Source organism: Neomonachus schauinslandi, chromosome 2 (genome assembly GCF_002201575.2).
Source record: "Neomonachus schauinslandi chromosome 2, ASM220157v2, whole genome shotgun sequence".
In the NCBI taxonomy this organism is placed as follows: Eukaryota; Metazoa; Chordata; class Mammalia; order Carnivora; family Phocidae; genus Neomonachus; species Neomonachus schauinslandi.
Genome location: NC_058404.1, coordinates 117057262 through 117083570, shown reverse-complemented (window position 1 = coordinate 117083570; position 26309 = coordinate 117057262). Strand labels below are relative to the sequence as shown.

Below are 26309 nucleotides of genomic sequence, written 5' to 3'. Positions count from 1 at the left end.
AAGAAAGAAAGAAAGAAAGAAAGAAAGAAAGAAAGAAAGAAAGAAAAAGAAAGAAAGAAAAAGAAAGAAAGAAAGAAAGAAAAAAAGGAAAGAAAGAAAAGAGAAAAGGACCCCTAGGATCCAGTCCAAGCTACATATTAGCAACATATTAACAAGCACCCTCAGGTAATTGTGGATACAAGTCAGGTTAAGAACAACTTCAGAAAAAGAAATCAGTACTTAACTAGCTGCTTTCCCTGAAGCAGATAGACCTTCTTCATGACTACAGAGACAATCTAAGCAGTGATTTCAGGGTTTGGAGACCTTAAGAAAGAAAAGACTAAAACTCTCTGGAAGCACAATATCACATCTGCATCTGTAGCCTGCAAACTGGAAATCTGCAAGTTTTTATTTATTCAACAAGGAGTATTTACAGATTCCCATTAGTGACCCCTAAAATTGCATGAAAATGCTATTAATACAGTCTCTAAATTTATGGAAGTCATTTTCTAAAGCTCTAGTTACTTAGCCTCTTTGGGATTATTTAAGGCTTCTGATCTGTATGAGGAAAATGAAAAATAGAATAGCCATAAATGCAAGTGTAACTATAATTAGAATAGCTTGTCTGCTACCTCCTTTTTCTGTTTTTCTAGCTATAAATACCACCAAATCCCCGCTGTCTTTCAGAGTCCCTAGAGATCTGTTTATTTTGTAATAGATAAAGAACAAAGGGGCTTTTCCAAGTTTTTTGGTAGCTGGAAGACATGTTTCTAGCTTTATGTCTCGTGGTTATAAATTTATATACATTTTTCTTCTTCCTAACCGAAGCCACCATCCTCAGGAGGAAAACTAACTTCGTCATCTGGGTGCTTTGGCTGTTTCTTTGACTACTACAGCTTCTCCATTCAGAAGGAAGCTGAAAGCTCATTCAACATAGAACCTAAAGGAATAGAGTTCAATTTGTTCACCACATTTTATATTTCTTAACGTTATTCTAATGGAATGTTCCAAATAAAAATTAAAATCATTTCTGGAAATTTTTTTCAGTTCCTTGTTATGGGGCACCATATAGTTTGAACAAAACTATAATCATTAAATTTCTTAATGATTAGCCACATAAAAAATGTGTTAATTGTAGGTCAAATTATAATGAGCCAAGGAGGGTAGGAGGTGTGGTTGTGGTTATATTGTTACTTTCCCCAGAGAAGGGTAAATGGACACAATTTAACTTCCTCCTCCCTGTATTGTCCTTGACTGGGGCTAACTTCTGGAAATTTTTAGCCTAAACGGGACACTTTTAAAAAATGATGAGCAAATAAGGAGTTGTTATAATGTAATAGTACTATGCTATTACTCCAACAGGTTTTCCCTGTTGGAAAACCTCTGAGGTTCCTTTTTGTAAAATCTATACTTACGTTAAACACCATGCTAATTTATGTCATAGTACTTGTTTTATTTGGTTAAAATAAATGAAATAGAGAAAAAAAAGTCTATGTCTTCTTTAGGAGTTAAAAGAACAATCTTTTCTTTCAACTTCAAATTTTGTGTTTGGGCTCCAAAATGATCACGTTGTTCACTTGTTTGCTTCCATAGAAAAATGCATTTATATTTTTATTCAACTTCCCCCCCCAATTTTCTGATCTATGATCTACAGAGCATACTGGGAAAATGAAATTCCTCATTAGAAGGAGACAGAAACTGAGACAAAAATATGAGCTTGAAGGAAATATTGGGTCAGGGGTAGTGGTGGCGCAATCCCTTTCATAGAAGGTTCTTCCAACAGCAGTGAATAATTGTCTGAAATGATAGTGGTTGCTGATTTTTAAAAAATTAGAATTCTCTGCTTGATTCCAATAAGGAGGTCTTAGAGTCAGCAGAACCTAGTTATTTCAAGATGTCTAGGAATCCATTCATATAAGATGTCTGAAGAGTGAAGGAGCACTTGTTTTGCATATATGTATACCATTGTTTTCCACATATATAGAGCACTGGGATTAATTTTTTCAAGCTTTTTAAGTCCATTAAAATTTATGAAATTCAACATAGGTATTTATCATGGATTTACTTCTCAATCATTGAAAATGAAAAGACCATCTACTATTATGAGATGGGGTCACAATATTTTATTTTTATATTGAAAATATTCATTGTATTCTAAATTTTTTTTTATTCTCATGTTAATCCCCACACATTACATCATTAGTTTTAGATGTAGTGTTCCATGATTCATTGTTTGTGCATAACACCCAGTGCTCCATGCAGAATGTGCCCTCCTCAATACCCACCACCAGGCTAACCCATCCTCCTACCCCCTGCCCCTCTAGAACCCTGTTTGTTTTTCAGAGTCCGTCGTCTCTCATGGTTCATCTCCCCCTCCGATTTCCCCTGCTTCATTCTTCCCCTCCTGCTACCTTCTTCTTCTTTTTTTTTTCTTAACATATATTGCATTATTTGTTTCAGAGGTACAGATCTGAGATTCAACAGTCTTGCACAATTCACAGCGCTTACCAGAGCACATACGCTCCCCAGTGTCTATCACCCAGTCACCCCATCCCTCCCACCCCATCCCCCACTCCAGCAACCCTCAGTTTGTTTCCTGCGATTAAGAATTCCTCAATATTCATTGTATTCTAAAAGATTGGAAATCAGAAGTCAAGGTAATCAGACTATTAACACAGATTACAACTTTATCTCTTTATAGCTGTATGAAGCTTTTATTAAATTAAATTAAATTAATTAATTAATTAATTTATTTATTTATTTTTTGTTTAGAGAGAGAGAGAGAGAGAGAGAGAGAGACTGAGGATGGGGAGGGGCAGAGGGAGAAGCAGACTCCCAGCTGAGCAGGGAGCCCAATGCAGGGCTCCATCCCAGGACCCTGAGATCATGACCTGAGCCAAAGGCAGACACTCAAACTAGCCACCCAGGCACCCCCATATGAAGCTTTTAGGCAAAAACTTCTATCTCCTTTATGCCTGATATTTAACTTGAATGATTGCCACTTTTTTTTTTTTTTACTGTTAATTGCTTAATTTGACAAATATGTTTTGCACTCTTACCAAATGCCAGTCACTTTCCAGGTACTGGGGCTACAGCAGAGAACAGAGCAAGCATATATCCTTGCCCTCATTCAGATGGGGAGCAGAGAGATAGACAATAAATGAAATAAACATATAGTATATTAAAAAGTGACAGTGTTATGGAGAGAAATAAACAAGGGAAGGAGGATAAAGAGCAGGGTAGGCAAGGCACAATTTTTAAAAAATTGGTCCAGGAAGGTTTCATTGGGAAGAAACCTTTGCGCAAAGACCTGAAGAAAGTAAGGAGTGCGCCATATTGATACCCAAGGGAAGAGCAAGCAGGCTGAGGAACAGCAAGTGCCAAGACCTGGAGGCAGGAGCCTGCATTTGGAGTTTAATAAGAGCAAGGAGGCCCGCATGGTTGCCATAGTTTGGGGGAGTTTGTGAACAATAGAAAATGAGGTAGAGAGGAAATAAAAGGAGAGGCAGATCACGTTGCCTTGGAAGGACATTCATTGTACTTGAGCAAAATTGAAGCCACGAAAGCTAGCCATGGTTAGTGAAAGTCTTTGTGGGAATTATCTTATTGCATAGGTGAATTGTTTATAACCTACATTAACACTGTATACAGAAATATTCTGTAGTGCTTGGTGGCCGTTTCCTGCAAGTCATTTATACTTCACTCTGTAGACTTGTACTATGTTTAACAGATTCTCTTTTTTCATGATATAAACAAAAATTGATGTTTAAATCCATTTTCACATAATCAAAATCAATAGTTCTGTAATCCAAAACAATAGTTTTTAACCCTATCTAGAGTGTGAAATAAAGTTGGTATGTACATGCTACAGATAAAATTTTAGGAATGTGATTACAAAATAATGAGACCAATTCTATAAAACATCCATGGAAAATAACATCACTTTATTTTATGTAGTAAAAATTTAAAGGCTTTATAATGTTTGCATATTACCTCAAATATGTAGATTTACATTAATTTACTTTTCTCCTCCTCTCTTACAGGAAAATATACATGCAAGAGTAAGTACTTTTGTTTTAATAATAGAAAGCAAATGTAAAGATAATGGGTGGGGGAGATGGGGTAACTGGGTGAAGGGCATTAAGGAGGGCACTTGAAGTAATGAGCACTGGTTTTATATGCAACTGATGAATCACTGAACTCTATCTCTGAAACTAGTAATACACCATATGATAATTAAATTGAATTTAAATAAAATTTTTTTTAAAAAAGATCATGGAGGAAAAAGCTGTTGAGTATTTCTGAAAATTAGAATTTTTGGTTTTTACAATTACATTTATTATTTTTAATACATTATTTCCAACTTTGTCTGAGGTGATCATACATATTAAATTATCTCATGTCTTTTACAAAATGTTTTAGAAGAATCCTGGAGTATAATTTATTTAAATCACAAGTTTCCTGATGCCAGGAACTCTTTAGGAACTGCTCATCACACATATGTTCAGCACTCTTAATGTTTCCAGAAACACACCTTCTTAAGAACAACATTAGACTTAAAAAAAATCTCAGGTTAATACCATAATGTTTTTGAAGTTTCTGTAGACTAATGTACAAAAGAAAAGTATCTTCATGCATTATAGTAAATATTGGGTTTCTTCTAATTTAGACTCTTACATGATTTACAGAGAAAAAATCAAACATACCTATATAATATGTTAACATATATAAAATATTAAGATGAAATAACTTGTCACTAAGACAATACAGAAATTATCTTCTAAAAATAGCACACACACACTTTGGAAGACGTCCATTTTTATAGAAGGGAAACATGTCTAGTCTAATGCTGAAAGGATGATATTGGCTTAAATACAAACTCAAATTTACCAGGACTTGAAAAAAGGCACATATTTGGTTTAGCACGGTCAGCAATAATCTAAGGGCCTGAGTTCCTAGCCTGTGTGTTTGCTTGTGTACATGTCTTTAAGTGTGTGTGTGCCTTTGTATTCTAAAATCCTGAAACTGTACATCAGGAAATAAAAACCCCACAAAATAAAAAGTATATCAACTTAAGCTGTAAATACCTGTCATTCACTTTTTGTTCCAGAGAACCATTAGGAAAGACAGAATTCCAGAAGTGAGGTTCAAGAACCAGGCATCCCTCATACAGGGGATTGAGAAGTTAGTTTCTGACATACCAAACAGGCACCCAGTTCTCTCACTTTATCAGTCTTTTCTTTAAAAACGAAAAATACATATATCCTATAGTGCAAACAGATGTGAGTCGTTTTGTTCAATGAATTCCCAATTCTGAGACCATCGAATTTGAACACGTGCATAATGGAAGGGGGCCTTTGTCCTTTCACACGTTGGGGTCTTCCTGACTTCTCTTCAGTGATAGCCGGTGTGATTGGAGGGGCTGGGGAGATGGCTGTCTCACGAAAAATCTCGTGTCGCTGGCATTGTGCCGAGGACTGGAGATTCACATAGAAGAACCATGTGAATGACCGAAGAACTTCCTGTGCTACAAATTCTGCTCGGGTTTCTTTTCCTAAGGCTTAGGTCTTTTTAACCAAAAGACCAAAAAGAGAGAGAGAGATTCAGAGCAGAATGAGAGATTCTTTTAAAACAGTTAGCATGCACATGCTCCTACACATAGAATACTTACAACAAACAGTACATTGTATCGAAATACTTGCTTAAAAAATGGCACTAGCTTTTAGGACACTCCTGCTGGGTGGGAGTTAGCAGGCTTCGGATGCCCCCTCTAGTCTATTCTATACATCAAGAACTGGAAAAGAGGATGAACGATCACAGCGTGTGGCTGGATGCACATCAAAGCCATACTTGCTGTGCATTATTTTCCTTCCTGCTTCTCCCACTCTGGTCATGAGGCACACATGCTGCTACATAAAAGGGTAAAAGGCAATGTCAAGTGCTTTGTAATTGTTTGGCTCCTTAGCAGCGAAGGACAGGAATATTGCAGCCAAGAGTGCATTTAGGAAATGTGGGGTTTTAGATGCTTCAAAAAAAAATTCCTTACTTATGGAAATGGAAAATTGGGTGTGGATTCATTTTTTTTTTTACAATCTACATTTTTAAAGATACAGAAACAGACAAAGATATTCTAACTTCGAAAATGTTTATTTTGAATTATAAATCTTATGCAAACATCAAAGACAGTACTAAAGGGACAAGAATCATAGAATCCTGAACCAAAAAGTCCCCTGAAGAGCATTTGTTACAAGTCCCATGTTCTAAAGCAAGAAAAACACAACCATCCTAAATTTAACTCTCTCCAGAGATGCCATGTTTCACCTTTATGCTTTTACACTTTTTTATATGTGTTCTCTGTGTTGACCAGATATTCCCACCTTTGGATTCAGGGTTTCTATTGATCCCAAAATGTTATGTTATTTCTCCTTTCTTAAGCTTTATATTTTTAAAATTATTAAAGAAACACTGTGAAATATAGAAAATCACAATGAAGACTATGAATAGAATCAGTAGTCACATTCCAGAGTTAACTATTGTAACATTTCATGAGTCACTCACTTTACTGCAATTTTTTCTACACACACACACACACACACACACACACACATGCACATGCATGCGCATGCGTATCGACTAACATAGGACCGCTTTATATTTCCTGTATGTCAACTTACTACCTCATTCATCAGTATATCATGGACACCTTTCTATGTCAGTAAATATAAATCCACATTGTTTTATGACTGCATAATATTTTATCTGATGTACATACCATAATTTAGTTTACCAAACTCTTATAGATACTTGAATGATGTCTGTCTGATGTTGATGTTATTGATGTTATGTGTTTATTCTTATAAATCATCTTTGTACAATATTTTGACTTTCTTAGAATGAGTTTCTAAAAGTGAAATTGCTAGATCAAAGGGCTTTTGATACTTACTGCCAGAAAATTTAAGCAAAGTTGAACTCATTTATATTCTTACTACCTGTATATGAATTGTCCATTTATCTCCTATCTGCCAGCACTAGAAACAATTAATATGTGTATCTTGACTACTTGTGGCAATGTGGAAGGCCAAAAATAGTATTGTATTGTTTTAATTTTTCATTAATAATAATCTTGAGCATTTTTCATGTATGGCTAACCATTTGTATTTAACTCTAATGGATTATCTTTTTTATTGATTACTTTTATTGAGATGTTCATCTTTTCCTAGTTAACTGATAGTGGCTCTTTAGCAAGTGTATTAACCCTTTTTCTGTCTTATATGCTTCCAGCTTATCATTTGGCTTTTAACATAGTTTATGGCTGCTTCTGTTTTTGTTTTTATCTATACAGTATTACAGAGCTAAATTTTTCTTAAGATTTTATTTTTTATTTATTTGAGAGAGAGAGAGCAAAGTGCATGAGCCAGGGGAGGAGCAGAGGGAAAAGCAGAGGGAGAAGCAGGCTCCCCATGAGCAGGGAGCCCGATGCGGGACTCGATCCCAGGACCCCGGGATCATGACCTGAGCCAAAGGCAGACGCTTAACCGACTGAGCCACCCAGGTGCCCCTTACAGAGCTTAAATTTTAAAATAAATTTATCACTTTTTTTCTACTGTGGCTTTTAGAAATTGTGTCCTACTCAAAAATTCTAAGATTATTTTAAAGTGTAATTCCTGCTTCCTTCAACTTGTATAGTTTCATTTTTAACAATTAGATCTTTGATCTATATGGAAGTTATTTTGGTGTAAAGAATTCATTTTTGTTATTTTCTTCTATATGGCTAGATAATTATCACAACACCTGATACTGAATAATTCATTTTTTCTACTGAGTAGGAATGTTATATTTACTTAATTTTCATATGTACTTGTATTTATTTCTTGATTTTCTATTTTGTGCTACTCTTCTGTACATATATGTACCCATATCAAGCTGCTTTCATTTCTGCAGCTTTATATTTTAGTATAAAATATAACTACAATTGACCCTTAAACAACATGGGGGTTGGGGTACTGACCGCCATGCAGTTGAAAAACCATATATAACTTCTCTTCGGTGATAGCTGTTTTGGTTGGAGGGGCTGGGGAGATGGCTGTCTCATGAAAAATCCTGTGTCCCTGGCATTGTGCTGAGGACTGGAGATTCACATAGAAGAACCACGTAAATGACCAAAGAACTTCCTGGGCTACAAATTCTGCTCAGGTTTCTTTTCCTAAAGCTTAGGTCTTTTTAACCAAAAGACCAAAAAGAGAGAGAGAGATTCAGAGCAGAAAGAGAGATTCTTTTAAAACAGCATTCACAGACTCCCCCAAAACTTTACTGATACCCTACTGTTGACCAGAAGTCTTACTGAGAACATAATTAGTCAATTAACACATACGTTGTATGTTATATATATTACATACTGTGTTCTTACAATAAGCTAGCAGGGAGTCTGCTTGAGGATTCTCTTTCTCCCTCTGCCCTTCCCTCCCAGAGCGCATGCTATCTCTCTCTGTAAAATAAATAAATCAATCTTAAAAACAAACAGAAAGAAAATCATAAGGAAAAGAAAATATACTCAGTACTGTGCCTTATTTATTGAAAAATTATCCAGGTATAAGTGGACATGCACAGTTCAAATCCATGTTGTTCAAGGATCAACTGTAATCTCCGCTCAATACTCTTCCTTTTCAGAATTTTCTTGAATATTCTTGCATGTTTCCTTCTTTAAAACCTTTGTGTTTTTGTAAAATTGTATGTACCATGGTTTAAAAAGCCAAAGAGTGGGGCACCTGGGTGGCTCAGTCAGCTCAGGTCATGATCTCAGGGTCCTCAGCAAGGAGTCTGCTTGTCCCTCTCCCTCTGCTTCTCCCTGCCCCACTCACTCTCTCTTTCTCTCTCTCAAATAAATAAAATATTTAAAATAATAGTTCTACAGGATTTAAGAAAAATAGCAGTCCTCTCTTCTCTTACCTGCTTCTAAAGGACATAAGCATTTTCACGTCTTTTAGTTAATATTTTGGTACTTTTATGACTCTAAAAACATGTTTGGTTTTCCCTTTTTAAGTATTATGTTTTGACTTCCCCTGTGGAACACAAGAATTTATCTCTCTCCCTATGTCATCTCCACTACACACGCACACGCACGCACACACACACCCTCCCCATCGCTTCATTTTTCCCACGTGGTGACATCGTCATTTGGATTGGAGCAGTACTCCGTGTTTGATTTCTTATATTTGAGTATATCTGAGTACATTTCTTTTCAGAGGTAAACCTTGGAATAAACTGATTATTTGTTTTTCTGGGAGTTAACTATTTTATTTATTGTTTGTTTGTGTAATTTATTTTCATTTTCTTAGTTTTCTTTGTTCTAATCATTAATGCCACACTCACAGCCAGTCATCTCTTAAGACAGCTAGATGCATTATGGATGCTATCAATTTCATCTCCCTAAAAAAGCCTCTCCCAGGGGCGCCTGGGTGGCTCAGATGGTTAAGCATCTGCCTTCGGCTCAGGTCATGATCCCAGGGTCCTGGGATCGAGTCCCACATCGGGCTCCCGGCTCGGCGGGGAGCCTGCTTCTCCCTCTGACCCTCTCCCCTCTCATGCTGTTTCTCTCTCGCTCGCTCTCTAAAAAATAAATAAAATCTTTAAAAAAAAAAAAAAAGCCTCTCCCAGAGTCTTTCTGACCTATTGAGTTTGGACTGGGTGACTGGGCACAGCTGTCTTTGAGGAACTTTTGTCATCCTAGAGAATCTCTATCTCTTTCCTGTTTTTAGTACATCCTTCAATACTTTCCCATGTTCACCAGGAATGCATGGGAAGTAAAATTTTAAGAAATTCTATATCCAAAATATCTTTATTTTACCCTCACAGGTGATTTATAGTTTGATCAAGGATAGAATTCTAAATTAAAAATCCTTCATCTTCAGAATTTAAAGGTAATTCTTCATCATGTTCTAGCTTTCAGTGTTGCTATAAGAAATTTGAAGCTTGTTCTCATTCTTCACCATTTGTTTGTATCCATTTGTTTACGTGTTTCTCTGAAGGATTGTAGGGTCTTCTTTTTGTCCCCAGTAGTCGGAAGTTTCATGAATTCCCAGGTGTGAATCCATTTCATCCATTGTGCTAGGTACTCAGCGAATTCTTCCAGCATGCAAACTCATGTCCTGTTCTTGAATTATTTTACCAATGATTTCCTCCCCATATGTGCTCTGTTCTCACTTTCCAGGACTCTACTTATTTCAGTATTGGATCCTTTAGACAAACCTTCTAATTTTTTTTCACATTTTTCTTCTATCTTCTATCCCTTTGTATTTTTGCTCTTCTTTCTGGAAAGTTCCTGAACATTTTCTCCAACACATGTGAGATTTTATTTCTGCTATTATCCTTTTAATTTCCAAGAGCTCTGTCTTAGTTCTCCAAATGATCTCCCTCATGTGTAGAGCACCCTAAAAATTAGGCCATTTCTTAAACAGGTTTCCAAGCAGTTCTTATTCTAATCCCCACCTCCCTCTCTCTCCACTTCCACAGGTTCTCAGGGTCTAATTAATGAATCTTTGGAGGAATGATTAAATTATTGCTTCTCCACATTACTGCTTCTCTCTGGTTTGAATCTCTCTGGTAATAAATCAGTTACCATGCATTCATGTTCTTTACATCTTCTAAAATTTGTTAATGGCTCTGTATTTATTTTCACAATTTTTTATCTGTGTCAAATCCGACTTGTGTATTTATGTGTATAGCAATATACAGTTTTTCCTAAAATTGACTTAAAGTGTTTTAAAAGGAGAGTGAATTGAAAATAAATTCAATAACAGTGTATATGGTTTGTGGCTACTGTAAAATCAATATTAAATTTAGGATACTTGTGGTCATAAAACAAAGGAAATTCAAAGTAATATGATCAATAGTTGATTATTTTTCCTTCCTCTGTTTTCTCCCTCTAATTAAGATATATTGGTGTACTTCAACATTGTATATCTGATTCTTTATCCTCCACCATTGTTTTTACATTGTTTAAATGTCATTTTTATTTTCCTTATGAGACTGTTTTCTCGTATTTGATGCGAAGCTCTTTATAGCAAAACTGGATGCTGCTAAAACAAAGCCAGTTGTGTTTATTGACTTTGTAAAGTCCTAATAATTCACAATGAGATTATTGTAGCTACTTATGGTACTAAATACTTGCCAAAGTATTCATGATAAGACAGAGGAAGATGAAACAGAATTACAAATTAATGACTACCTTAGTTTTTAGCCTGGTGTATATGGGAAATTGTTACTTTCTGTTGGGAATACATGTGATAATGGGTGCTTGGCTGAGCTGGGTTATATCACACATAGGACTCATTTGCCTCTCCCAGTTATCAGAACTTAATCTTACTGGAAGGGATTAGATGGGGTGAATGCCTGGAGTGTCATTATCTTAAAAGACATCCTCTATCTTTTCTACCATATTGCTTGTCTGTGTGATGCAGATATCAGAACATCATTGCTCATCCCTTGGGCTGTCCAAAGTACATGTCTGAAGACAAAAGTGTCTGGGAGATTTCTCATTTTTGAGAAAGCCTTTTGAAATATTTGCATTTGTAACACTTTTAAACAGTTTCATTTATAACTGTTATTATTACCATTTGAAACAGACAAGGGAGAGACTAGAACTTTGAGTCAAAAAGTAGTGGAAAAAGAAGTAATGATAAGATGTGGACACAACTAAAGTGTTGAGTCTGGTTTTTTGAAAGATCTTAATAAGGAAGAAAAGAGGCAGCTCAGAGATACAAGTATGTCCTTTAATACATCTGGGGATATTTTTTGTAATTAAGAATTTGAAATATGCATATAACAATAGACCACGCTAATAAACTATCTTATTAAAATTGAGTTTTCTTTGATTGAGTTATTTGATTATATTTATATTTTGATGGCATTTTCAGTTTTTAGAAGATTAAATAAACTAATATTTGGTAATAGTCAAAGGAAACATGTAGAAGAAATTCTGGTCATTTTCATACAAATAATATGACTTCTTCTGGTCAAGTTAATACCTTCCATATTCCAGACTTGTTTTTATTTAGGGGAATTATTTCTACTTAACTGTCTAAACTGTCGTGTTGTTGAAGAGTCTCTGCTTGAGATATATAAGAAAATGCTGTATTTCATATTCAGATGCTCTGCTTTTGATCAGTTAGAAAATATATTGTGTTACTTTTTTTAGCATTCATAATAGATTTACATTTTTTCCCATCCACTTCACCTGGTCCTCCTGGAAACCAAAACATCTCCCTCTCCCTATCTCCCCCATTCCCTCCTTGCCATCCTGTCTTCTTACATCTTCTCACATCCCTTCTTCCCTTCCTTAAGAGATTTGATGTAAATGGGTAGAAAGTATAAGATAAATCATATTAAAACAGCTCTTTATTCCCTTGTAGACCTTTAATATTTACTTTGATTTTCCTTAAAAAAAGATGTTGCTTTTTGGTTCGCTTCCGTCTTTTTCTATTGTAGTAACATTATTTTCTCAGCATGTGATAAAATGCCTCAGTCTATTATTCAGGACCATTGTGCAATGTTTTTGGGAAAAAATTTAATGTAAAATAAAAGCACATTACAGAAAATCTGAAATTTGTCACTTCAATCTCCAAATATTCATTGAGAAAATACTATATGTCATGCCAGAGACATAGTGATGACAGAGAAATTGAGCATAAACTGGTAAATAGGGAAACAAAATGATTCCAGAGAGTTGATAAGTGTTACAATAAAAATAAAAATGGGGAGATGTGACAGAGGGTGACTGGTGTGTGTGTGTGTGTGTAAGCATGTGTACACATACATATGATCATCAAAGTTTATTAGTTTCTCATTTATCAAATGAAGAGTTCAATTAGATGGTCTTTAAGGTGTTTCCAGACCTTTTCTGATGATAAACTTTTCTAATCTTTTCCAAAGTTTTTTAGATCCATTCACCATTCCAATGATGTGGTAAGTTATCTATATTAATATTTAGAAATAATAATTGAAGAATAAAAAAATTCACCTACTAGGATTTGAAAACCATCTATATTCTTTTTTTTTTTAAGATTTTATTTATTTATTCATGAGAGACAGAGAGAGAGAGAGAGGCAGAGGGAGAAGCAGGCTCCCAAGGAGCAGGGAGCCCGATGCGGGACTCGATCCCAGGATGCTGGGATCATGACCTGAGCCGAAGGCAGACGCTTAACCATCTGAGCCACCCAGGCGCCCGAAAACCATCTATATTCTTATCTATTAAGAACAAAAACAAAAACAAAACCCAAAAACCAAAGCCAAACAAACAAAAGACCTAAAGGAAAACAACTGAGTATATCTGTCCACCAGAAGGGATTCAAAGCACAATTTCTACCCATGTCCATTTATAGTGTCTCTTTATTTGCCTCTTTCCATAAAAAGGCTTTTAGAAACCACTGACTTCTCATTAAAAACAAATGACAGTGGGTTGCACAATGACATGACCAAGCTTCTAGCTTTTTTACTTCCTGTGAACTGCTTGACTAGTTGGAATGGTTCTATTCTCATTTCAGAAGCTCCTAAAGGAAGAGTCAGGCATGAGTGCTCACTTTTGTGTAGCCATTTGAAGATCTATTAGCTAAGAAGTATTCCACATGGAAAACCATGGAAAGTCATGTGAGAGCAATGATTAGTGATAGTGGTGGTATTAATAATTAATTTAGAGAACTGTTGCATTTATTATAAACTTCTTTTGGGGACTGTGGTAGAACCTCTGAAACATTATGAATTCAACTATTCAATTTGGTAGAAGAGAGGAGACGATGCTTTCTTTGGACTATACTTGGTAAGTCATCTTTTTAAATAATGAATTTCTTTTCCTCACTAATAATCACAAAAATACCATCAGTAAACTGCATTTTTCTTGGTTATCATGGAAAAATGCATTCTGAAATTATTTCCCACTATTATTATGAATCTTGTTATTTAAAAAAAAAGGTGTAAATGGAACATGGATGGAAATCCTGCTTTGAGTCTTTCTTGGTGGACAGATACACTCATGTGTTTTCTTACTGGTTTTTGCTTAGTAGTAGGGTCTTTCAGCCTAGCTTCTCTCTGTCATCCATTGCTCTTGCTTCATTTTTTTTAGAAAGTGTAGGCAGCCAAATGGAGGAAAAATAAAGGAGAAAAACAGTTTCAGGATTAATCATAAAAATCACAAAAATGAGAAGGAGTTAATAAGACAAAAGTCTGTGAAACTGACATTATTTGTTTCTATTGTAGAGGCAAGCCAAACTTACTGGACATGGGCTCTTTGATGATCAAACCAATCCAGCGTGTAATGAAATACCCCCTCTTGCTGTGTGAACTCCGGGGCTCCACCCCTCCCTCTCACCCAGACTTCAGGGCGCTGGGAGATGCCTTCACCGCAGTGAAAGACATTAATGTGAACATCAATGAACTTAAAAGACGGAAAGATTTAGGTAAGAAGAGACATGATGAATTGAGTGTTTTCTGTGATTGGAGTGTTCTGCTTATACTTCTGAGAATCAAAATATCTAAATAGTTATAGCAGTTGCGGTGATCATGATCATTCAATATCTAGATTAGAGGCTAAGGAGCAGAGTGTAGTTTGCCTGGCCAGCTGGATTCAGGAGATCACGAGGCACAAAAAAAAATGACAATTTTTTAAAAAATCAAGCAGCCCTATCCTCAACCTCTGTTGACCACTGCATGCCTGGTGACATACTGTGGGCTGAAAATACCATAGCACATAGTCCTACTATCTCTGGCAATATGTGTGGGAAGAAAGAGACATGGCATGGCCAGGAAGCTGGAGCAGTGAGAAGCTCCAGCCAAATCAGTGGTGAAACAGGCCCAGCTAATACATCAAGCTCATCTGGTTCTGGCACATAAAGAATGGAGATTTTCTAGCAATAATTGCCCCATTGAAGGGAGCAAATATATTTCTTTCTCAAATTATGAAATTATTGTTAGGTATTTGTTAGCCAAGATATAAAATTCATGTCTGAAGTGGAATGTAGATTTCAAAACAGGAGGCACAATTACATGGTTTCTATCATCCCGGATATAGTAATGCATCGGGATAGATTGTGTGGGTCCTCTGTCAGTGTGATTTGTGTCTGTTAGTTCTTAATTGGCTTTGTACTTCTAACATTAAATCTCAATTCAACATTACAGCAATGGTAGGACATTGGCGCTAAGTGCTCCAACAACTTCATTTATTTTTATTGTTTTTATTTTCCAAATTTTTATTGGAAAAATAGTATGTATTTGTATTAATAAACTAAAATTATAAAGAAGGGCCTAGAGTGAAAAAAGTGAAAGTTGTAGAGGAAGAGATGCTATAAACAAATTAAAAGACAGTCCATAGGCAAAGGATTACTATCTAGAATATATAATTACTGATATTAAATCAATAATAAAAACATTCTAATACAAAAAAAAGGTTAATAATAAAAGGAAGCAATTCAGAAAGACCAATACATTTTTAAACACTAAGCTTCATCTATAAGGAGAGAAATGCAAATTAAAATTACAATGACATACCATTCCCATCCTATCAGACTGGTGAAAGGATTTTTTAGGGATAACGTTAGGTGCTGAATCTCAATCTGCAGGTGAAAATGTAGTGGGAATCACCACTATGGAGAACAATTTGACATCTAGTAAAGTTGAAGATGCCCAAACCTGAGACTCAGAAAATTAATCTCTAGATATTTGAGAAACTCTTTCCCATATGCTCATAGACAGGTATACTAGTAACTAGTATTGTTCATAAAAGCAAGAAGAAAATAGCTTACATATTTATCCAGATAATGGACAAACTGTATATTGGACACTATGATACCATGAGAACATAAAAATTAAAATGCATGTGTCAATTGAATAAATCTCAAAAACACAATGTTGAATTTTCTAAAAAGTAAATTACAAGTGACAGAAGAATATATATATATGCAATATGGTGCATTTTTATAAACATTGAAAACATTCAAAATAATACTATGTATTGTACAAATCCATATACAATAAAGTTGTAAAAATAGATAGTCAACCCCATTATTTAGGATCATAATTCCCTTTAAGGGACCAAAGATGGGGATCAGAGAAACTTCAGCTGATTATTTTTATGGAGATAAGCAAGGCGAAATGTTAGGTTTTGACAAGGCTGAAAGAAAATTGTTATATTATTCTTTTTACTTTTCTGTTTGCTTAAACTCTTTCACAGTGTTAAAGTGGAAAAATTTTCCACTCCCATGATTCCAGTTTGCATAGCTGACATGTCATAAGTTTTCTTCAGACTTTCTATGTTGGTTTTTTTTTTTCTATTTTTTTCTTCTTTCTCTTTCTTCTTCTCTCCATCTGTCCTGAACATGTGTGGCACTACATTTTGCTGGGCTTGGTTTTTAAACTTAATTATATATCATGAACATTCTTCCAGTTAATATTGGCCTTCTTTTTAATGGTTCCCTGGTGTTCTATTTCTGAGTGTGTCCTAATTTAGTCAACTCTTCCTCTATGGATAAACTTTCTGATTGTTTCCAATATTGTGCTATTGGAAAAAAAAATGCTGTAGCAAACAAAACTTTGTATGCTTGATTATGGAAAGCAAATTCTCTGCACGGACTTCCTGGTCATAGGACAATACATTTAGAAGATTCTGCCCAAATGTTCTCCACAAAAACTGTATTGGTTTAATCCTCACCAACAGTGTGTAAGATTGCCCATCTCCCGGCACACTGACCAAAACTGAATGTTAGAAATATTTAACATTTTGAACAATATGGCAGGTGAAAATGATCTTGAAGATAAAAAGATAAAGCTCAGAGAGGTGACTAAACTTACCCCAAAAGTCTCAGCTAGTGGAGAGCCACTCCAGAGTCTGAGGTCTCCTTATGCTGGGTGCAGTTTTCTTAGCTAGGCCTTGATGCTTCATTCTAGAGACTGAAGATAACAGATGTATTATCTGAGAAGAGAGAAAGTTTTTCTCCAGTGTCGGAGATTTCTTTAATGTGGAGGGTAAATGGACCGTGGGCTTTGAGGAGCTCAAGCGCCTGGACAGCTGAGTTTCTGGTCAGTGGGTTGGGCAGCTGGGCTTATGCCTGGGCAGTGGGGCCGGAGCATATCGCATCTGCATCAGAGGGTCAAAAATCACATAAATTTCTATCTTAAATATGGATCTTGAATTCTTTGGATGAAACACACACTTTCTATGTTGCACATGTTCAGATATGTGATTGCATTCTTCTATTTCAGTTCTAAAATACAAGAAGAATGATGAGGATGAATCACTTAAAGATAAATTGTCTAAACTAAACATTCATTCAATTAGCAAGAAATCAAAAAGAGTGACAAATCACCTAAAGATTCTAACCAGAGGAGAGCCACAGGTAATTTTTCTTCTTCAGCCATATACATCCTCCTGGGGCATATGAATGCTGATATTTTTGTGAGCGTTTTGTTGGTTGTTATCAGAGCCGTTTCTAGAACACTGAGAATCAAGGCCATTGCCTAATGCTGATTCTTTCTTTCTCCCTCTTTTGGGGGAAATGGAGTGCAGGTGGTTTTGACACTATTTTAGCTATGGTGCTTCTACTCAGGAAGCAAAGGAGAGAAAAGGACGTGAAGACAGGAGTCAATGTGTGATGCCCCAGAAGTCCTAACTCTCACCATCAACCAGCACATAATCACACCCAAGGCAATGTCCTCCTTTCATCCCTAACTTATCTCTGCTTTTTAAAAACCTCACTTTCCTTTTGGGTTCCCTTAATGTTCATCTTATCTTTATTTCACCTATTTAAAAAAAAGGGGGGTTAGGTGCCTACCTTAGTGGGCTACCTTTATCCTCTTCCTCTCTCTGCACCCCCCATGCACATTATATTCCTGGGTAATTGTTCTGTGTCAGCTGTTTAGCCTGGCTTGAACCACTTTCATCTCAAACCCCAATAAATAATGGATGGATTAGCACAGGTTCTTAAACTTTAAGGTGTGGCACAATTACCTGAGGAGCTTGTCAAAAGATTCCAGGGCTCCACCCGGTTCAAGGGTGCAACCTAGTGGTCTGTATTTTTACAAAACTCCAGGTGTTTTGAAGCTAAATGACCTTGAAGTACGTGACCAATGGAACACACTTTGAGAATCACAAGATAGAAAGTTCATGGCCTGGAGATGGTAATTCACTGGGCTTCTAACCAAAAGAAGGCAGGGCAGTTCTTAAGATACTACATGGTAAAAAAAAAAAGAAAAAAAAAAAGATACTACATGGTACTTTTTTTTCTTCTAATTTGCCTGATTTCATCACTTATTATGTTAACATCTCTAAGGTTTTTAGTTTGAACTAGAGGCTACTGTATGGTAGTTCAGCATTGGTTTTCTTTGGCTTCTCCTATCTACTTCACTCTTCAGCGGCCATGGTCTTTTTCCTTTTTTCCATTAAGTCTTTGCAGCTTTCTGACCCTAAGATAGTAGTGGCTTCTTCCTCTTCTGAATGCCTGGCAAGCTTGCTGAGTGTTTTCCAATCTTGGCACCATGAACATTTGCCGGAGTCAGCACAGGGCAGAAAGTAAGGGCCAAGTCTTTGAAGTCATCCAGATCTGGATTAGAACGTCGCTTCTGTCACTTAATCAATATATGCCTTTGGGCACATAGCTTAAATCCAAGGGAGTCATCAAGATTATACTAGGACCTACTACATGGAGGGCTTGTGAGGATGAAATGAGGTGATACGTATGCAGAAAGTACCTAACACAGATGGTAAGCACTCAGTACGTATTGGCTATCATCATCATCATCCTCATCATTTCATATCACTACAGTGTATTACTGATTACCAACTGTTAACGTACAGACTTCTTACTTCTCACGTAGATATAAACTCCTTTATGCATGGTGTATTAGGTTTTTTACTTTCTGTATTTTATAATGTTTTGACATCTTGAAAAAGCTGCTGGGCCCTGAGAGATGCTCCTCCCAGGGCTAATCCATTCTTAGAGAAAGCAAAGGGCTCAGCTGGGATCAATTCTTTCATATGCGAACCAAGCCCTGAGTCTATAGCCCCAAACAGTTTCTAATCTATCTCTCACACACCAAGCCGGTGTTCCTTTGCCTTAAATCATCCTAGGGCCAGGTACCAGGCAAGTAGAGACCACCATGAAAGCGCAAAGCCCATGGGAATTACCCAAACTGGCCAATCCTAAACTGTTTATCCTGACCAGCTATTTCTATAAGGTTGCCCACAAAAACCACAATAAAGGCTCTGACCTTGACTTTCCCCTTGCTCCTTTCTGCCATCTAACCAAAACCAGTGATTGCCCTGTGGCCCTATATGGCATGCAGTGACCTCCTCTTTAGGACTTTTCAGTATAATCAACTTCTTCCAAGCCTTGTTTTTGTTTCCTCTTGTGGCTGTACTTCCTTCCTATTCCATATCCAGTATGGACATTCTTAGAATCCGTGGCATGTATCATTGTTCTTAATACTTCTTTGTGTTCTTCTAGGGGCTCACTGGGTCCATTGCATGCAGGAAATAATTCCAGGCCCCTCTCCCAGTGCAAAACTATAATGTGAGAAGTTTGGGACATTACGGTGTATGGTCATAGATAAGGGAAAGGAAAATCAAGACATTTGAACTAAAAGCAACTGTAATAAAATTGGATTGGGAATTCAATTTGAGAGAGACTGTAGCCTCCATGGGCATGTGTAAATGTCATGCACTCAATTCTCCCCTACTCTTTAGGTTGTTGCTTCCGACTTAAGACAATTCTATTGAGGAACAATAGGCAGGTCTTAATTCCGAGCAGGTTTTTGTAGAAGCTGTTACATTCCTTAACATATTTATCATCGGCTTCTGATATTTTCCAATTGTGAAGTAAAAGTGAATTGTAGGTAAAGTGGCCTGAAGGGGTATTAATTAGATTTTCCCCTTAATCTTTTGAGAAGATGTCCTGTCAGCAATGAAGCATTTCACTGTTAATCAGAAAATCAGCTGCATAGGCTGAACTGCAGAAGAGATAAATCTCAAATCAGTCAATTTTGCACTTGTCAGCAACTCAGGTGAAATATTTGGTGGAGTTAGGGTATAAAACTATTACCCAAGAGGAAGATTCTATTCAATTCATCACACATGTATTGAACTCTATGTACCAGACACTGTGTTAGAGATCGAGAATACAAAGAAATTCTGAATTCAGATTCCTTGGGTTTGAATCTTGGTCCTACCTATTAACATGGGTAAATTTCTTTAACTTCCTATATTATTTAGGGTAAAAGCCAAGCTCCTTTCACAAAGAGATTCCAAAACTAAGTAGCTTAAGCTAGATAGTCATTTCTTTCTCTCTCTTAACAATAGTCCTGAGATGTGAGTCCAGACGGGCTCTGCTGCACAAAATTCTGTAGGAACCCAATTGTCCCCACTTGGAGGTTTTTGCTGTTCCCCAAACATACTGTCTTCAGCTGCTTGGTTGAAGTTGGGTCACCGCTGTGTCTTCAGTCTTGTCCCAAGGACAATGCTGGAAGGCCAAAATTCAGAAATGAAATACATCACTTAGCTAACATCTATTTACCCAAACCAGTTACAAGGGCAGAACCAGCGGCAGGGGAGGCTGGAAAGGGTAGTCGCTAGCAGAGCAGCTATGTGTCCAACTTAAACTAGAGGTGCAAGTGTTGTCAGTAGAAGGATGATGGGGGGACATCAACTATCCCTGCCACAGCTCCCAAGCTTCTGTTTATCTCTAAAATGGGATTAATTGTGGCACCTATGCCATAGAGTTTTGTAAGAATTAAAATGAGAGAATGGAAAGCAGGTTTTAGCACCATGTCTGGAACATAGTTAGTGTTTAATAAATGTTAGCTATTATTTTTACTAAGACAAAAAATACTTAATCTCAAATGCTTGCCATTTATCAGTGGAAAGAATCACTTAATTAACTAGTATTGTGAGAGCAATGGGGGAGCAATTAATTTTCTACAGTGAAAAGAATAGGAATTCAAGGGAGCTTTCATAGAAGGGGTGACAGTTGAGTCCTTAAAAAAATTAAACAGATATTTGCAATGCAGAAAAAGGGACAGCAGCATATTCCAGCAAAATAAAACAGCATGAGAAGGGCTTGGCTATAGGAACGTAGAACTGGACAATATTTCTCATACTGTGATCCCTGGATCTCTTATTTTAGAATCATCTGGATCTCTGCCAAGATACACAAAATAGCTGGGGGGGGGGCGGTCCTTGAGACCCACATTTAAAATAATCTGCCCCAGTGGTGCCTGGGTGGCTCAATCGTTAAGCGTCTGCCTTTGGCTCAGGTCATGATCCCAGGGTCCTGGGATCGAGCCCCGCATCAGGCTCCCTGCTCGGCGGAAAGCCTGCTTCTCCCTCTCCCACTCCCCCCCCCGCTTGTGTTCCCTCTGTTGCTGTGTCTCTCTCTGTCAAATAAATAAATAAAATCTTTAAAAAAATAAAATAAAATAATCTGCCCCAGCATATTGTTCAATACATCAAACTAGATTAGAGCATAGAGATCATAAGGCAGATGGTATTGAATGTTGTGTGAATTACAAGAACTATGCCACCTATTTAATCAAAAGCTTTTTAGATAAACAATATTAAGGGGTTTAAAAATAAAATAAAATATCACCATTTTCTGTGCATTCAGTTCTAAGATCAACCATCCTCCCCCCACCACCCACCAAGGTCAACCATCTTAAATTAACAGACCTATGAACAGAGAGCAGCTATGGTTACTACCCAGGACCAAACCGAAGAATACCCAGCATATGCCACAAATCATTTGCATGTTCACACAGATTTTGGCAGCATGAAGCTGGTTCTGCTCTTCTTTTGTCACCATTGTGATAGCCAAGAAATACTTCTCACTATTAATAATAATTATGGTCTTATCAATAAAATAAAATATAAAAAAATAACTGAACACATGTGACTACTATCTTAACTCTGCTGAGTTTTCCCCACAAAAGGACTCTTTTGGCCAAGATCACATTCAACCTTTCAAATTTGAGTTGGTAAAGAATTACCACATTTTTTAGCCAAGAAGGTAAGTATATTTTCTAAATAACCACTGTGAAATTAACTGGGATGAGTCATAGCAACAAAACAGTAAGTTCCAGTCAAGAGATGAAATGTTTATCTTATTTAAATTTTGATTTTTTATTTTATTAATTATTTTACGAACCCTCAAATGGGGCATAATTTCAGAGTACGTATATAATATATGCCATTAGAAACTGCAGAGAAAGTTTTACCTGCCCCAGCTACCATCACATAGACGAAGCTCTGTGAAAGCCGAAGGTAGATTAACCAGCAGCATGCGGCGTCGCCACACTAATTGAAGTTGCGCTGTGTGCTTGTACACAGCAAGTTCTGTGCTAAGGCAGTCAGCATGACATGGAAGGTTTTCTTCTCAACAAGGGGTCTCTTTGTCATGTGCTGGGCTAATACAGCCTGTGATATTTCTTTAAAACACCAGATTTGTTCGAGTTATAAAAATAAAGAATTTCATCTACATTATAGGTGAAAGACAATACTTTCAATAGAGAAGAAAAGCTGTTTAGATCTTTAGAAAAGACGGTGAGGCATTGCGTGAAGAACGTTTCCCTCTGTCTTCAACGTATCCAGGTAGGTAAGACACAACCAGTTCCAGTGTTTCTACGAGAACGTATTGATGTCCATGGTTATTCTGAAGAGTACATGTGAATGTCCGTGCATTTATGTGATCGAATTTGTATGATGAAATTCATTGATACTGTATCAAATTTGGGAGGCTGCCAACTGCAGGTGAGGGAAGCCAGTATAAGGATGTAGATGTTGTTCTTTGTTCCCGTATCTGCTCCGTCCTTCTCCCAATTGAGGTGGCTGTGTTGTGGGACGTAAGCTCACATGATTGCCACGTGGTGCTGGACCATCAGCACGCTGTCCTTGCAATAGAGATGAGTTCATTAATACAAAATTGATTTGGCAGAAATTTCCTTTATTTGTTGGATTATACTAACATATCCCTTTCTAGTACCTAAAACACATATTTGCAAATTTAAAAGTGGTACTGAAAGAAAAAAGGAAATCAAGGGGGGACATAAAATGAAATTAGAGGAGAACTAAAGAGCAAAAAGAGCAGAACATAAAGGCCATATAAAAACCGCAGAAACCCACATGTGTATCTCAAATTTAGCTGTAAGTCTTTGAGAAGCCAACTTAAAAAAAGGACATACGATCACACAACCCTAGATGAACAGAGCACCTCTATTTATTTTATAACTGGTGTTTCGTAATGCCCCCTTTAGAGTTCTGAATGAAATTCACAGGTAATTCAACCTTAGGTAGGTAGGTCTACATGAAAGAAAATCAATGTAAAGGAAAATAAATTCTAACAAAATAATAACTACAATATGCAAATACTCCCACACAACCATAGTAGAAGAAAAACCCCACTAATTTCCAATCCCCCAGGAAGTTTTCCTGCCCTTGTTGAGAATCACTGACTTAACCAAACCAATTGAAGTGCAGTATAATTATATTTAGTAAGAGAGAATGGATCTCATATAGAAGACATAGTGTCCTCAACAACATCCTGATAATGGTCATGACTGGGAGACATAGACAATTAGTAGAATTCCACATAACGGAGTTAACAAATGACCCCCTTCACATTTTCCAGTTTTTATTTTGGATATCTATTTTTGGAAGCAGATGTTTGCATGCATAGGTAAATTATCATACCAAAAGAGGATTAGGTTAACAGGCATGATGATTTGGAGAAAAGGTTCTATGTTATGTAACCAACAAGCCACATTCCTTTCTCATTTATTAACTGATGCAAAGCCTGATTTTGCAATCAGGTTTGCTAATCTCTTCCTAAAACTCTGCTTTCTGTGAAAAGAAAACCAAAACTCAGTTATAACAGCCAGACAGAGCAGTGGGAACCCTGTCCTTCATATACATTTCATGAAGTGAATGCATCTTGGGAATATCTGTAGGAAAGTCTTCTATTTCTACTAACCAATTCAACAAAAACATGAACATCTTCTTTTAAAAATTCACTAGGGGAAACTGAAGACATAAATCAAAAAGGCGTGATTTCTAAAATAAGGGGTTCAGTAAGACCTGAATGCTGAAGAATGGCCAGTGAGGGACCTTAGGATGTAGTCCACTTAATAAAGAAGGTGTCGTACAGAGCAGTAGGAGAAAGTGACAGGGGGAAATAAGAAAAGAAATTATTACACGTAACCTCATTGTACAGAGTATTCATGACTTTTTTTTACTTCCTATTTTCCCTTTTATCTCTCCATGGTAACGGAGGGCTATGATGATGAAGTACACACTTGGGATATATTTAATTGTACAGAACTTCAGAACTTGGCCCATTTTGTGACTTTGTCCCTGGGTTTCAGGATGCCATGCCCTTAGCGCTGCGGAGTGTCATGGAGCTCCAGGAGATCTTGTGCAACAAAGACACGGAGGAGACGAGCTATTCGGAGGCCCCAAGGAATGCCCTGAATCCCTGTGGCGACTTTGTAAGTTATTTATATTCACAGATAAATTAGAAAGTGGGGTTAAGAGGAAAGCTGCTTTTTATTTATTTTCCTGGAGTTAGAAGTAAAACAGGCACTAAAGCAAATACGAATGTCAAAATCAGTAGATTTAAACAGGAGGGTTTTTTTTTTTCATTATTAACTATTTTAAAGTGAGTTAGTGAAGATTTTTTATTACGATCAAAATTTAAGAGGGTCCTAGACTGAGTTTCTAGGAGTAAGCAATGTCTGTGCAACCTTTATTTATTTATTTATTTTAATATTTTATTTATTTATTTGACAGAGAAGGAGAGCACAAGCAGGGGGATGTGGCAGGCAGAGGGAGAAGTAGGCTCCCAGCTGAGCAAGGAGCCCAATGCAGGATTCGATCCCAGGACCCTGGGATCATGATCTGAACTGAAGGCAGACGCTTAACCAACCGACTGAGCCACCCAGGCGTCTGTGTGTAGCTTTTAAAATCAACATTTAGTTTAAGTCTGCATGTGATAGATGACGGATTTATTAAGTTGGCAAGCTGTGATTTTCCTAAAGGAGTCTCTGGAAAAGTCCAGAGTCCTTACAGGAGGAGCGAAGATACTCTCTGAAGACGTGACTTTTATTAACACACTATATACTGGAAAGTAAAGCCTTCTTATTGAGAAAGGGCTTTTACCTCTGAGTTTGTTTTCTATGAGTTCTGTAAAATATACAGAATTATAAAACATAGCTTGGGAATCCTAAAAACCTGCTTGAGCCTAGAAATATTTGGCTGGTAAATTAGTTTGAGTAGTACTAATTTTAATTTAGTATCTTGTGTTCCATAGGTATTATTATATCATAGTAGTATGTTATAGAGAAGCCATAATAGACTCCTTCATCATCTTGAAGGTCCTTGAAAGAGGCAGTTTTGTGTTGGCATTATTGGCATTTTGGGTCAGACAGTTCTTCATTGAGAGGCCCTTGTGTTGGAGGATGCTTAGCATTCCTGGTGTACCAGGCTCTAAATCTCATTAATGTCCCCCCAATCTCAAGTCATGACATCCAGTGAATAGCCCCACATATTTCCAAATCCTAGGAATTGATGCAGCCCCACCCCCCCAGTAGAAAACACTTGGAAGCATCTTATTTCGTGGCACTGGGGAATGGCAAGTCAGGATTACATCTGAACTAAAATGATCGATCAGATAAATGAGAGTGAGAGAGCAAGAGAGAGAGAGAGAAGTTTTTATGATGGATGTTAAATGGAAACAGTGTGGCTAGTTCTTTATACATTTCTGGGCTTAATTACAGACAGCACATTTTAGAAAAGTCCTTAAGGGTTTGCTCTTTAGCTTAATTCCAATGTATTAAGTCGATAAGTATTTATTGAGCACCACGTAAGAGCATGGTATACAGCTTCTCCTCAGCAAGCATGTCCAGAATTTGATGGAAGAAGAGCTGTATTCTTCTCCTCCTTGCGTGAAACCACAAGATGAAAAATTAAGCTAAATTAAATAATTATCACAATGATCAATATAAAAGTAACTTTTTACTTATGAATAAAGTGTATTAAACTTTTTAAAAATTAAATGTTCATAAGAATTCAAAAATCTATCTAAAGGCAGAGCAGTGTTTTTATCTAACTTTGAAAGATACTTACCTACCTTGAAAAGTACTTGCCTGTATGTTTTGAATAGGAAAAAATATTAAAAGAAAATCTGATTCTTATTTGTTCCAATCGTAATTCCTATGCCCAGGTGAATTGGAATCAGTTTATGTCTGCGGTCACAGGATATGTATCCTGTGACCGCAGACATAAACTGATTCCAATTCACCTGGGCATA

At 36.7% G+C, this 26309-nt stretch overlaps 1 protein-coding gene across 1 annotated transcript in view; it reads left to right on the top strand.

Moving 5' to 3' along the window:
- Positions 1 to 26309, top strand: part of ARHGEF38 (Rho guanine nucleotide exchange factor 38) — a 125906-nt gene that overhangs the window by 83218 nt on the left and 16379 nt on the right. Inside the window, exons 5-9 of the mRNA XM_044913089.1 lie at positions 4023 to 4040; positions 14227 to 14426; positions 17224 to 17357; positions 22493 to 22597; positions 24367 to 24489. Coding sequence (XP_044769024.1) covers positions 4023 to 4040; positions 14227 to 14426; positions 17224 to 17357; positions 22493 to 22597; positions 24367 to 24489 — 580 coding nt within the window. The remainder of the gene's footprint in view (positions 1 to 4022; positions 4041 to 14226; positions 14427 to 17223; positions 17358 to 22492; positions 22598 to 24366; positions 24490 to 26309) is intronic.